The sequence below is a fragment of the Leucopleurus acutus genome (assembly GCF_964270905.1).
Source record: "Leucopleurus acutus genome assembly, chromosome: 2".
NCBI lineage: Eukaryota > Metazoa > Chordata > Mammalia > Artiodactyla > Delphinidae > Leucopleurus > Leucopleurus acutus.
Genome location: NC_139143.1, coordinates 172,059,286 through 172,072,040, shown reverse-complemented (window position 1 = coordinate 172,072,040; position 12,755 = coordinate 172,059,286). Strand labels below are relative to the sequence as shown.

At 51.7% G+C, this 12,755-nt stretch overlaps 1 protein-coding gene across 2 annotated transcripts; it reads right to left on the bottom strand.

The window, feature by feature from the left end:
- Nucleotides 1-8,579: 8,579 nt before the first annotated feature.
- On the bottom strand, nt 8,580-11,790 carry IFI6 (interferon alpha inducible protein 6). 2 transcript variants are annotated; one of them, XM_082862249.1, is made up of 5 exons: nt 11,745-11,790; nt 10,243-10,342; nt 9,828-9,881; nt 9,598-9,747; nt 8,580-8,801 (listed from the first exon to the last, which is right to left on the bottom strand). In XM_082862249.1, the coding sequence occupies exons 2-5, from the start codon at nt 10,310-10,312 to the stop codon at nt 8,695-8,697; spliced, it is 381 nt and encodes a 126-aa protein (XP_082718375.1). In that variant the 5' UTR covers nt 10,313-10,342; nt 11,745-11,790; the 3' UTR covers nt 8,580-8,694. The 2 variants fall into 2 exon arrangements, with proteins under 2 accessions (XP_082718375.1, XP_082718376.1); XM_082862250.1 differs by lacking the exons at nt 9,828-9,881; nt 11,745-11,790 and having other exon boundaries at nt 10,243-10,368.
- Nucleotides 11,791-12,755: the final 965 nt, after the last annotated feature.

Here is a 12,755-nt window from a genome sequence, read left to right as displayed (position 1 = left end):
CAGGGAAGTCCCAGTGCTTTTATTTTATTTTAATATTTTTTAACATTTAAATCTTTGGAGCTTATCCTAATGCTCCATGTGAGGTAGAGATCTCATTTTTCCCCCAGTAGGCTACCTAGTTGTCCTAGAACAATTTACTAGAGTCCATTCTCCACTTTGAGATGACACCTTTATCAAATACTAAATTCTCCTGTGCAGTTGGGTCTATTTCTGGACATTCTAGTCCAGCCCATTCCTTTGTCTCTTCCTGCAACCAAAGCAAGTTGTTTTAATTATTGAGGCTTTAAATATAATTATCTATAGTAGTATGGTTAATGGTGTCTTTTCTTTCTTCATAGTTTCCTGATATTCTTTTCTCTTTCCCCCCCTTTTTTTTTCTCCTGAGGGGTGGGGAACTGTAGGAGATTTCATGGGACTTATACTCCTGTAGGGGAACACACAATAAACAATACCTGTCATTTGGTAGGGCCAAGAAAAAGATAATAAAGCAGATAAAAGGACAGAAGGCAAGTAGGAAGTAGTATTTAGATGGGCAGTGAGGGAAGCCCTTGGACGAGGTGGAGACATCTGAGTGAAGAGAGGGAGGCCACCTGGATACCTGGGGAAGACATTCCTAGCAGCATCAAGGGCAAATGCAAAGGCTTGAGGCAGAAGCATGCTTGGCAGGTTGAAAAACAGCAAGGCAGCCCGTGCAGCCAGAATAGAGCTCTCAGAGGGGAGAGTGGGAGGCGGTGAGGTAGCTCATGCAGGCCTTGCAGGTCACAGCAAGGACACTGGTTTTTCCTCTGGGCTAGGGAGCCATGGGAGGGGGTTGAGCATAAGAGTGACATGTTCTGACCTCCCTTTTATCGGGATGGCTCAAGCTGCAGTGTGGAGAGCAGACTGCACCGCTGAGGGCAGAACAGGGGAAGGCAGTAGGATTGGGGATGGGTGAATGAATTATAACGTGGTTTCCTTGTCAGTCTCTCCCTTTGCAAGGACCAGCACTGAGCTTATTCAGTGACACAGAGTAGGCATGGATAAACATTTGTGGGAGGAAGAAGGGAGAGAGGACAATAGGAGGAGGCAGGAGAGGCAGGGTCCCTTGGGGAATGGCTCTGCAAAGGCCACAGATAGTAGAGGGAGCAGAGGTGATGAGATCCAGCTCCTCAGCAGAGATGGAGGCCAAGCAAATAATTACCTGCCGTTTGGTAGTGCCAAGAAAAAAATAATAAAGCAGATAAAAGGACAGAAGGCAAGTAGGAAGTAGTATTTAGATGGGCAGCAAGGGAAGGCCCTTGGATGAGGTGGAGACACCTGAGTGAAGGGAGGGAGGCCACCTGGATACCTGGGGAAGCTATGCCCTCTCCCACCTGGTGCCTGCCCAACCCAGGATCTGTGACCCCCGTGTGCTGCCCAGACACAGCTGCTGAGGCCCCAGTGGGGGTGGGATCCAGCTGTGTGGAACAGGAGCCATGGGACCCTCAGGACTTTATGATGCTTCCGGCAGGATGGGCCTGGTAGCAGGGCAGGTGGACAAGAGACACCAAGCTGAGGGGTAGAAGAAAGAGGTTGGGCTTTGAAGTTTGCCCTGCCTCGGCCACTATCTCACATGTGACCTTAGGTAAAGAGCATCCATCCAGAAACCCCAGTTTGTGCCTCTGTAAAATGGGAACAGCATCTCCTGCGGGGCTGGCATGGGGTCTGAAGGAGGTAGGAGTCCAGTGCTACTCCTCGTCCAGCTCTTTGGGGTCTGAGTTTGGGGTGGGGGGAAGAGGTGAAGCGTGTCCAGAGGTGTGAGGGGGTAGTGTGGGGCTGTGTTTCTGGGACTTTCCTCGCTGAGGTCAGCGGCCCGAAATAGCCTCGCTTCAGTGAGCGCGTCGAGGTTTGGTCACTGGCTCTCTGCCCCGCCCGCTGCGGGCAGCCGTCCAGCCACAGCGCGGGCCCCTTCCGCTGTCACATCTCCCTGCAGGATGGCGAGAACCTGGCCAAACGCTCGGCGCTACGTGAACGCGACCTCAGGGGACTCCGATGAGCTGAGGCTGGCGCGGCTGCGGACGGCCTCGCCGAGGTCCACGGGCACGCCTTGCTGCCTTCCCTCGCCTTGGGTCCCACTGCATCTACTCCGACAGCAGTGGCTGTGAGTGCAGCCTGTCGTGGCGCCCGCCAATCAGGGAGCAGAGGCTGACTCCGGGCACGCCTTCCGTGCCGTCAATCATCCGGCCCCCGGAAGCCCCGCCCAGTGGCCTGGCCTGAGAAAGGCCTTGAAGGGCTGGTGGGTGGGGCCTCTAGAAGGATGAAAATAACACCCCTGTGAATCGCGCACTTTATAGCTGACCTGAGAAATACAGGCAGGTGAATAGTTTTATAAGTTTTAAAATATATTTGTTCACTCAGTCACTCGTCCACCCATCCGTCTGTCCATCCAGCTGTCCACCTATCTGTCCACCCACTCAACCAAAGCTATTGGACGCCTCTTGTGTGCCAGGCGCTGAGCTGGGTGCTGGCGGTAAATAACGATGAGTCCTGTGCTTGTGCTCAGAGAGCTCAAGTCTAGTGAGCAGGTCTGACAGTAACAAAATGCTTATACCAATCGTGCTGTTATTGCAACCGTGATCAATTCTAGGAACATAAGGTACAGGCTGCTGGAATAACGGAGTGTTTAATTTAGACTGGGGTCTCAGGTCTCTGGAGAAGTTACATTCCAGCTGACTCCTGAAGCAACAAGAGTGTTCCAAGCAGAGGAAAGAGCTTGTGGACAGGCACTGAACTTGGCAGGCTCTTGGAGGGTTCTGGGAAGGGAAAAGAGGCCAGTATGGCTGGAAAAGAGTTGGGGGAGGGGAAGGAAGGTGAGATAAGACTCTGGAGATTTAGGGGAGCAGGTTATTAAAGACCTTGAAGGCCAAAGCAAGGAAGTAGAATTTTTTTTAAAATAAATTTATTTATTTATTTTATTTTTGGCTCTGTTGGGTCCTCGTTGCTGCGCGCGGGCTTTCTTTTAGTTGCGGCGAGCGGGGGCTACTCTTCGTTGTGGTGCGTGGGTTTCTCATTGCGATGGCTTCTCTTGTTGCGGAGCACGGGCTCTAGGGACGCAGGCTTCAGCAGTTGTGGCTCGCGGGCTCTAGAGCACAGACTCAGTAGTTGTGACACACGGGCTTAGTTGCTCCGCGGCATGTGGGATCTTCCCGGGCCAGGGCTCGAACCTGTGTCACCTGCACTGGCAGGCAGATTCTTTACCACTGTGCCACCAGGAAAGCCCAGGAAGTAGAATTTTATGCTAAGTGTGATGGGCAGCCACCGTTGGTTTTGAGGGGGTTGGGGTGGATGTCACTTGATCTACTTTGTTTTCAGATCTTCCTGACTCTATGTGGAGAATAGACAAGAGTGAACACAGGGGGGCAAGAGTGGACACAGGGAGACCCATTAGAAGGACCTTGTAGTTGCCCTCCAGGCCTGAGGGTAGTGAGCTAGATGCTGAGAGGGGGGCCATGTGGGTGGAGACGCGTGAACAGACTAAAGAAATAATTAGAAAATAGAATCTCCAGGCTGCCTGGTTGCTCAGTTGAATGGGGTTGGATGGGTGAGGCAGAAGGAGATTAAAATTAAGTTCCTTGATTGGACAGTCACTTATAGAGTCCCCTCTGGGTGCCAGGCACTGTCCTAGTAAGGCTGACTGGGTTTGAATCCTGGCCTGTCACTTGCCAGCTGTTTACCTCGGGGAAGTGATTTGACCTCTCTCTGCCTTGATTTCTTTTCTGTAAAATGAGGATCCTAATAACACCTAAGAAGATTGTGGTAAAGGGACTTCCTTGGTGGTCCAGTGGGTAAGACTCTGCGCTCCCAATGCAGGCGGCCCCGGTTCAATCCCTAGTCGGGGAACTAAGTCCCACATGCATGCCGCAACTAAGAGTTCGCACGCTGCAATGAAGATCCCGTGTGCTGCAACTAAGACCTGGCACAGCCTAAATAAACAAATAAATATTAAAAAAAAAAAAGAAGATTGTGGTAAGGATTAAATGAGTTGATATATGTAAAACCTTGGATCTGGGTGTTTGGGACTGGGTTCTGAAGCTGAGTACTTGGACTTGAGTATTTGGGGCTGAGGGCTTGGGCCTGCTTCTTGAAGTAACCAAGCCCCATTTCTTTACTGGCCTTATATAGAAAATTGAAACAGGATGATATGCTAGCACAGTGGTTCCCACACTTGCCTGTCTGCACATTAGAATCACCCAGAGATTTTTTTTTTTAACTTCCAAAGCCCAAGGCTACACCCCAGACCAGTTAAATCATAATCTCTGTGGGTGAGACACAGGTATCTGTATGTTTTGAGGCCTCCAGGTAATCCCCAACAGCGGATAAGTTTGGGAACCACTCTGGTAGAGAGAAACAAGGAGGCTGCTTTAAAGTAGTGGTCAGGGAGGGCTTCTCCGAGTAGGTGACATTTGAGCGGAGACCCCAGAGTGAAGAAGGAACTGTCACTGGAAGGTCATGGGGAAGGCCTTTGTCTAGCCTCGGTTCCTGCATGCCTGGAGGTGCCTTTGGGCCTACTTCTTGGAGTAACCAAGGTGCCACTTGTTTACTGGTCTTGTACAAATGAACTGCCCCTAACCTGACTCTCCTCTCTGTGGCTTCACAGCACATGGGAAAGGTGTGACCCTGCCTGTCTGCACTGTCTGCTTCATGGAGACCCCAGAGGGAAAGGAAATAGAAGGCTGCTCTGGGCCACTTCCTAGGGTCTTCCTAGGGCCTTCCTCTCCCTCTGAGCCAGGAAGCCCGTGCTCTCTAATCTTCTGCCCCTCCCTCACAGCCATCTGCTTAAAGGAAGTGGCTCTTTAGTTCTTCACAGGAAGCCACAGGCCTCCTCTGCCTCAGCTCCCTCCAGCTACTGCTGACCCAGGCCCTCTGCTGGCCCAGGTCCCCTTCAAGTCTGGGTCCAGGGATGCCCTCTTCCTGGCATCACCATCTGCTGCCCAGACAAGAAATGTTTGTGTGGAGTGCTCCTCTCATTGCCTTTAAATCCCTGTGGCTCAGGTCTGGAAGCACAGGCTGGAAGTGAGACCTGATTGCAGAGGGTCCTGAATGCTGTGCTCAGGAGATCCCAGCATTGCAGGACTGAGGGTCTGGAAGGAGAGGAAGAGGCAGGCCCTGCAGGGATCCTGAGGGTTGACCACTCCTGTGAGCTTCAGGAGCTCCTGCTGCAGAGCAGGCACAGGGCCTGAATCTTTTTGGTCTCTAACATCTATGGGGGGCCTGGCCCCAGGGAGGGCTGTTGATCTTGGTGGAGCTGCTGGAGGATAATTCAGGCTGAGGATTCCAGGCTGGGACTGTATTGCCACCTGGTGGCCACGTCCATGCATAGAGCAATGGAATTGTGGGAGGCTTGCCTGGAGAGGGAGTGAGTGGACTTTCAAGGGTCTGGGGGCCAGGGAGGCCCTTACAGAATAAAAGAAATCTCTAGATAAAGGGATTTTTATCAAAGAGCAAGACACCTCTAACTTGAGCACTTTGGAAAGACATTCTAGGTCTAGAGGAGAGTCCAACACTTCCCTTCCTCTGTTTTATAGACTAGGACACTGAGGTCCAGAGAGAAATGATGATGTCAGAGGACCTCAATGCTGTTTTCCATCAAGTAAGCCACACAGATGGGATCTATTTTTGGGCTTGTGTTAGGGTGTGGTCCCAGAGTGAGGAACTGCCCTGCTAGTTTCTAGCCACCCTTATTTGTGACCAAACAGGCATCTCTCAGCACCATCACCCACCTTAGTCACCAAAGTTGGCACCACAAGGTGGCTTTTGGTAGCTTCCAAAAATAAAATCTCAGAGGACCGGGACCTGACAGGACCCAGGGGATTCAGAAGTCTGTGCTTCAGCTCAGCAGTTTTAGAGCAGGAAGCGCTCGGAGACTCTGATGTCCAGCCCCCCTGGTTTTGAAAATGAGGAAGCTGGGACTCAGAGAGGGCAAGTAACCTGCCTGAGTGCCCCCCCCCCCCCCGGAGCTGGGCCAGGACTCAGCATTGTGTCTTTCTGAAGGCCATTGTCAAGGAGAAGTCCAAAGGTGATTAGCATGTCCGGACTTGTTGCACTAGTGAATTCTGGTTTGTATTCATCATTCTGTCTCATACTTTGTAGACAAGACAATTGTGGTCCGTGAAAGTTGACAAGGGCCAGGATGGGTGAAAGGAGATGGGGGCGAGGAGGTGGTGACAGGGAGGGAGAAAGGGGGTCATGGATGCTTTGGGGGGCTCCTAGTTTGTACGCTATGGGCTCCAAGTACGTAGGAACTGGGTCTCTTCCACTGCAGTGTCCTTAACACTTGGCACAGTGCCTGACACAGAGTGAGTGCCCAGCAAACCGCTGCAGAATGAAAGCAAAGATTTATCCTGCACAGGCCCAAAGGGATCCTGTGGTGGGCAGAGGATCTCCTTAAAGAGAAGTCATTGCCAGTGTCATTCAGCTTGAGAATTGCTGAGGCCTCAGATCTAAAATCTGGGGGTAGAGCTGTCCATTTCTCTCTGGCCTTGACGCTGTTCAAGGCAATATGATGTCTGAGGAGGGTGTTTGCCCCTGGGGCAGGCTGCCCGCTCTTAGGAGGAAGGAAGAACAGGGGCTGTGAGCCCCAGAAAGTAAAGCCTGACTCCAAAGCCAAATCATCTCATTCTTGGCTGTGTTTGGCTCTTTCCTCTTTGTTTTATGCAAGTCCTTAATCATAATAATAACGGACATTGACTGAGTGCTTACTATGTGCCAGCGTCATGTTAAACTCTTTCTGTTCATTATTTCATCTAATCTCATAACAAAAACCCCGCGAGGTAGATGCTATTATCATTCTCAGTTTACAGGGGAGGAAACTGAGGCACAGAGAAGTGAAGGAACTTGTGCCAGGGCTTGCAGGTAGGAGATGGCAGGGCGGGTTTGAACCCAGGTCTGTGGGACTCCAGAGGGACATCCCTAACCACTCTGCTCCACTGCCTTATTGAAAACCCAGCCTCATCTGTGCTAGAGAATATTGAATAAAAGGTTAGGGGCCTGTGTTTACTTGACCACAGTGTTAAAGGGGGTTGAGGTCCCCTCTCCGAGGCCTGCATGGCAGTGACAGCGGGTATTATCAAGGGCTCCCCAGGGAAAGAACAAGTGGTCCAGTCCCTCCTTCCCATGAAAGTTGGGAAAGGTAAAGGGACAGGTAGATGGGCGGAGACTAACCTCAGGTTCAATTCTACCCACATATATTGAGCACCTACTGTGTGCCAGGCACTGGGGAGGAGAGATGAATTAGATGCAGTGCCCGCCGTGAAGGGGCTGAGGGATACACGTTTCTGTCTCTGGGATATCAACTCTACAAACTGGGGTGCAGTTACCAGGCCTGGGAGAGTGTGATGCTTGAGACCCCATCCCCTCCTGGGCAGAGGTCCACTCCATCTGCCCCTCAGTGAATGGCCCGAACAAAGGCAGGACTCAGCTGAGGCCCAGTGGTGATTATCAGGGCAGGGGACTCAGCTCAGCTTCCGCTCTTGGACACAAGCTGTGGAGACAGTGTTTGAGGTGCAGATGGTACCTCCACCACCTGTGTCCCCTCTTCCACAAACACTGCTTCTCTGGGGGCCTGGGGCAAGCCAGCTGAGGCAAACCATTGCCACCTGCAGGGGTGGCGCTGGACCTGGGGAGGGGAGCAAACACGAAGGAGCCTCTAACCCACCTCCATACATTTGTAATCGAAGAAGAAATTCTGGATTAGAAGTGGGGCTGGGTGGGGGAGGCCTGAGGACAGCTGGCTTGGCCCTTTAGTGACCAGCTTTTGTAGTTCACACATGGCCACTTCCCAGGGGTGCAGATCTCTCTAGAAGGCTGGTCTGGTATCGAGGCTGGTGCACCCACTCAGACCAGAACCACAGCACGATTGGTGCTAGAACCAGCCCTAGCTTTACTACCAAACAATTTCCAGGGCCTTTTTGCCCTCCCCCTGCCTAAGTCCTGGCACTCTCGTTCACTGAACAGGCCTCCCAAACCTCAGATCCTCCCAAGGGCTTGGCCTTCCCTTCCCCCTCAGAAGGCATGTAGGCTCCGCATGAAAACTGCCTACCCTGTCCCCAGAGTTTTCTGAGGGAAGGGAGGCCTTTTTGACCCCCCAGAAGCTGCTGTTACACCGTTTCCCCAAGACAAATGTCTGGCCTTCTATCCTCCGCCTGAGGGAGACTACTCTAGCACTTCTTTGGAGAATGGAGATCTGGCTTCTCCATCTCTGCCCAATCAGGGAAGTAGTTGGAAACTTCTCTCACCGAAAACAGAAAGAATCTGCCTCCCCAGGAACCCTGAGAAATAGAGCCTGAGCATTCAGGCTGTGACAGGAGTAGCAGCTCTGCTGGGAAGGAGTCCTGGAGGAGGAGCTGTCTGAGCTGGGTTATGAGCTTCAGAAGGACCTTCTAGGCAGAGAGAACAGAATACGCCGAGGCTCAGAGGCAAAATCAGCTAGTTTTGCCCCAGGAGCTGTGATGGCCTTTGGGGGAAATGCGGGTGGGGTGTGTGGATGAGGCAGCCCAGAGCCAGATCTTGTGGGGCTTCTCATAGCCAGCATGACTCACAGCAGGACAGAGTGTTTTCTGAGAGACGTTTATTCTGTTTTTTTTACCTAGGTCATTGCCAAGTGTGAAAGAGGAAACTCTGGACTGCAGCTGGAAAAGGAAGACAAGGAGGAAGGAGGGGGGTCCAGGGAGCTGCTAGCTACTCCTCATCCGCTCTCTCCTTCCCTCTGCTTTCGATTTGCTTGTGGACAGTATAGCCCAGAAGGGCCCCAATCTTGGCCATGAGGGCACTGCCACCGTTAGCCCCTGTAAAGCAAATACAGTTGGTGAGAGAACAACCATCTTATAGCACAGGACTGTTTCTAGCCTTGCCCACACCCTTCACCTCTCACTGCTGGGGTGCAGCCTGGTCTGTGTCTTCCTCTCTGCCCCCTCTGAGAAGGGCTGTGTCCTTTTGGGCTGGTTCTTTGGGCTTTTGCCACCCAGAATTGAGGGAAGATGGAGGGTTCAGAAAGGCAGAGGGGCAGTTTGTCAGGGGTGGTTTTTCTGTAGGATTTTGGACGCCTCAGAGGGGGAGAGAAAAAAAAAAAAAAAGAAAGGGCTGGAAGAAAGAGAGAGAGAGAGAGAGAGAGAGAGGTGAAAGCACGTTTTTTAGAAGCACCATTCTGTGCTCTGTATCCATCCCCTTCATGATGTTCAAGAAATGCAAGACCAGGGTTAGTATGAGATTGAATTGGGTCGCTTCGCCACATTTCTTTGGCGCTCTGGTTCTCTGGGATTAAGGAGACTCATAAAATGTTAAATTGAGGATGTTTATCCTGGTTAACGCATGAGGAAACTGAGAGACTTGTGACTTGGCCAAAGCATTAGTGAAGGCTCTGGCCTAAGAGTCTGAAGACCAGAAGGCAGACTGACTGGGTTTGAATCCTGGCCGTGGTGCTAACTATATGGGAGAATTTGAGTAAATTCCTTAATCCCTGGGTGCCTCAGTTTCCCCATTAAGTGGTGGGGATTAGAAGAAGCCCCACCTAGTAGAGCTGAGTTAGCCTGTGAAAAGGGCTCAGGACAGAAAAGAGAGCCACCTGGGCCGGCCCACACTCACCCAGGCTCTGCAGCGTGGCCACCAGCCCCCCGGCGGGCACTCCGCCCCCGTTCGCCACGGCCGACCAGCTCATCAGCGAGGCAGCCACCGAGTTGGCGGCGATGCCTGTGCTCGTGAAGCCCAGCGCGGGCAGCGCCACGGCCATGAGCCCTGGAGGAAGAGGAAGCAGTGAGGGACGCCCGCCGCAGGGCCCGCCCCACCTTCCGGGGCTCCCCGCCCTCCAGACCCACCTCCTCCGACGGCCATGTAGGTCAGCGTGCCCCAGAACCCGGACTCACTTTCTTCTGGAAGGAGAGTGGGCAATGTCCAGTGGGGAGCAGGGTCCCCCTACTCTGTGCCTGATGCTCCGGACCACCCCCGGAGGTGGGGCCACCATCCTCCCATTTCGGAGAGCCTCAATGAAGGGAAGGGACTTTTCCCAGGGCGCTCTGCCTGGTACAGAACTGGCATGAACTCATTTAGGGAGAATGGAAGAACTGACAGAGCAGGGATTCGAATCTGGGACTCCAGCTACAGGGACCCCGCGCCGCGCTGTCCATTGGAATAGCTTCTCTCGTTCAGAGGCACGCCTGGGTCTCGAAACCAGGGATCCTGAAACTCTCCGCTTCTTTATCCCGGAGTCCCCAGGTGCCCCAGGATCCTTACCTGTCTCCTCGCAGACGCAGGTGTTGAGTAGCAGGTAGCACAAGACGAGCGATACCGCCTTCTGCCGCATGGTGGCACAGCGCAAGGCTTTGTCGCCGTACTTGGGATGGGGGAGAGGGAAGAGACGGTCCCCAGAGCCCTATTGGAGCCACTCCCGCTCTATTGTATTCCCTTTAGATTCGAGGAGGAGTCCACAAAAAGCAGCAAGATGCTCTGGACTGAGCCCAGGACCCCTCTAAGGAGCCGCAGGCTTTCCGTTTCCTCACGGCACCAGCGGGCTGATGTTCCTGCCACACCGGTGGTTATGAGAATTACAGGATGGAATCCTCTCCGGTACAGTGCCTGGCATGCACTGTGCACTCAGCGGAAGTCAGCTAGTATCATTACTGTGGTTTCTGTTTCTGGCTTTGTCTGGTTTTGTCTTAAGCAGGATACCTGGGGCTTGTCTGAGCCTGTTTCCTTATCCCTAAGGTGGGCCTATTAATAAAGCCTATTTCGGAGGGTGGCTGTGAGTTTTGCAACCGTTCACCTCTATATCCCTAGCAATTAGAACAGTGCCTGTCACACAGAATGTTCTAAACGATGGTTGATGATAGATTTATTCTCCCAATGCATTGAATATTTACAGGCCCCAAACACTGGCTTCACATCAACTTCCTTTCTCACAAAGAAAGCAGAGAGGGGTAAAGGAGCTTGCCCAGGGTCACACAAGAAATTGTGCAGCCTAGACACAAACTCAAGACTGCAGAATCCAAAACCTATGCTCTTTCCATTACACAGCAAAATAGAAACACACTTCCCTTCCCCCACCACAACTCACCTCTAATGTGAACTTTGTCCGCTCAAAGCATTTTCCTTGAATTGAAAACGAACAAAAAACCCAAACAACTTCCCCTCTACTGAGCACTTCCTCAGCACTTTATGGTACAAGGTTATTTATACCCATAGCAACCCCATAAAGTAGGTACCTTTTTTCTAAACCACACGTTATAGATAAGGAAACTGAAGCTCAGAAAATAATCCCAAGCCTGCTAAACTAGGGGGTAGCAGTCAGGATTTAAAGCCACAATTGACTAATGCCCAAACCCACACTTTGAATATCTACCTCAGATCACTTCATCTATCCTCAAAGATAAACTCACTGTCACATTAGATTCTGCAATAAAGGGGTTTCAGAAATCGTCCAGTCCTTTGGACAGGTAGCTTGATTCTCATTTTACAGATGAGGAACTAAAGCCCAAGGAGGTGAAGTGGCAGGGTTAAGGCCAGAGACTGCTGACATGGCACCTATAAGCTAAGTTTCATGACTCTTGGGGTTTTGCAACCCAACCCCCTAAAAGCCCACTAACACATCCCCTCAGACCACTCTGAGTCCAGGGCACTCAGGGGTGTAGACTCCCTGAAGAATGGGCATCCCGGCTCTCATGGCATGAGCCTCAAGGGCAGGCAGCCTGGCAGAGGTTGGCAGCTTGACACCCACATCTCATAGCTTCTGGGTTTACCTTGGAGGAGAGCAGAGAAGGAAGCTTCCTGCCTGCAGCCTGCTGATAGACGGGAACAGCAGTGAGGTAACAGCTCTTAGGCTCGTTTTTTTATAGCCCTTTCAGATTGCCCCCAGGGGGCCAATCCCTGTCAGAGTTTCTAGTTTTGGTTTCCCCGAGCTCTGCGGAATCTTTTCTCTTCCCCTCCAGCTCTGCTCAGTGACAACATCTCTGCTGAGCTGCCTACTGGCCAAAAAGTGTAATTCAAGTCGGAGACTTTCCGAATAGCTAAGAGTATTCAAAGCAGGTCAAGCTAGAGTGAGATCCACAGCCCTACTGGGCTTAGTGAAGCCCGATCACCAGCTCCTCCTGGGGCAGAGGGTCTTTCACAGTTTAATTCAATTAATAATAATGCCTACCACTTATTGAGCACTTGCAGCATACAAGGGCCAAGAAAGAGATCCAATCCCACAACAGTCTTGTGAAGTACTAGAACTGTTTATAATCCTATTTTGCAGAAGAGGAGATTAAAACTTGCGGAAATGAAATCACTCCATTCCATTGTTCTCTCAGGCTGGCTGCTTCTGGGTGATGGGCAGATGGTAAGACCAGTGAAGCCCATGTTCATGAGGCCATTGTCACATATCCTTTGCCATAAAATGAGTCTTCTGGCTCTGGGTAATGGATTGAGCATTCTTTCAACCTTTGGATGGCGATGCTTGCAGAACTAGAAATGCAAACCATATTTGGAGTACATAATTCCAGTAAGGATGAATCATTGCTTTCTGCAAGGTGGAAGGGGGTTGATACAACTGACCTGCCCTCGGGGGGCTGGCTGCCCTCCCTGACCAATGTTTCTATGCTGCTGCCTGCTGCTGGCTGGTTGACTAATTGTTGGCCGTTGTCAGATCAGCCTCGATGAAAGGGAGCCCAAGTTGTTGGGTCCATTCATAGCCTCCATCCTTGCCACTATGGCCACCATTTTATGGGTCATTTGCAAAGCAACAGGGTGGCTAACTTTAGAGGCTGGCT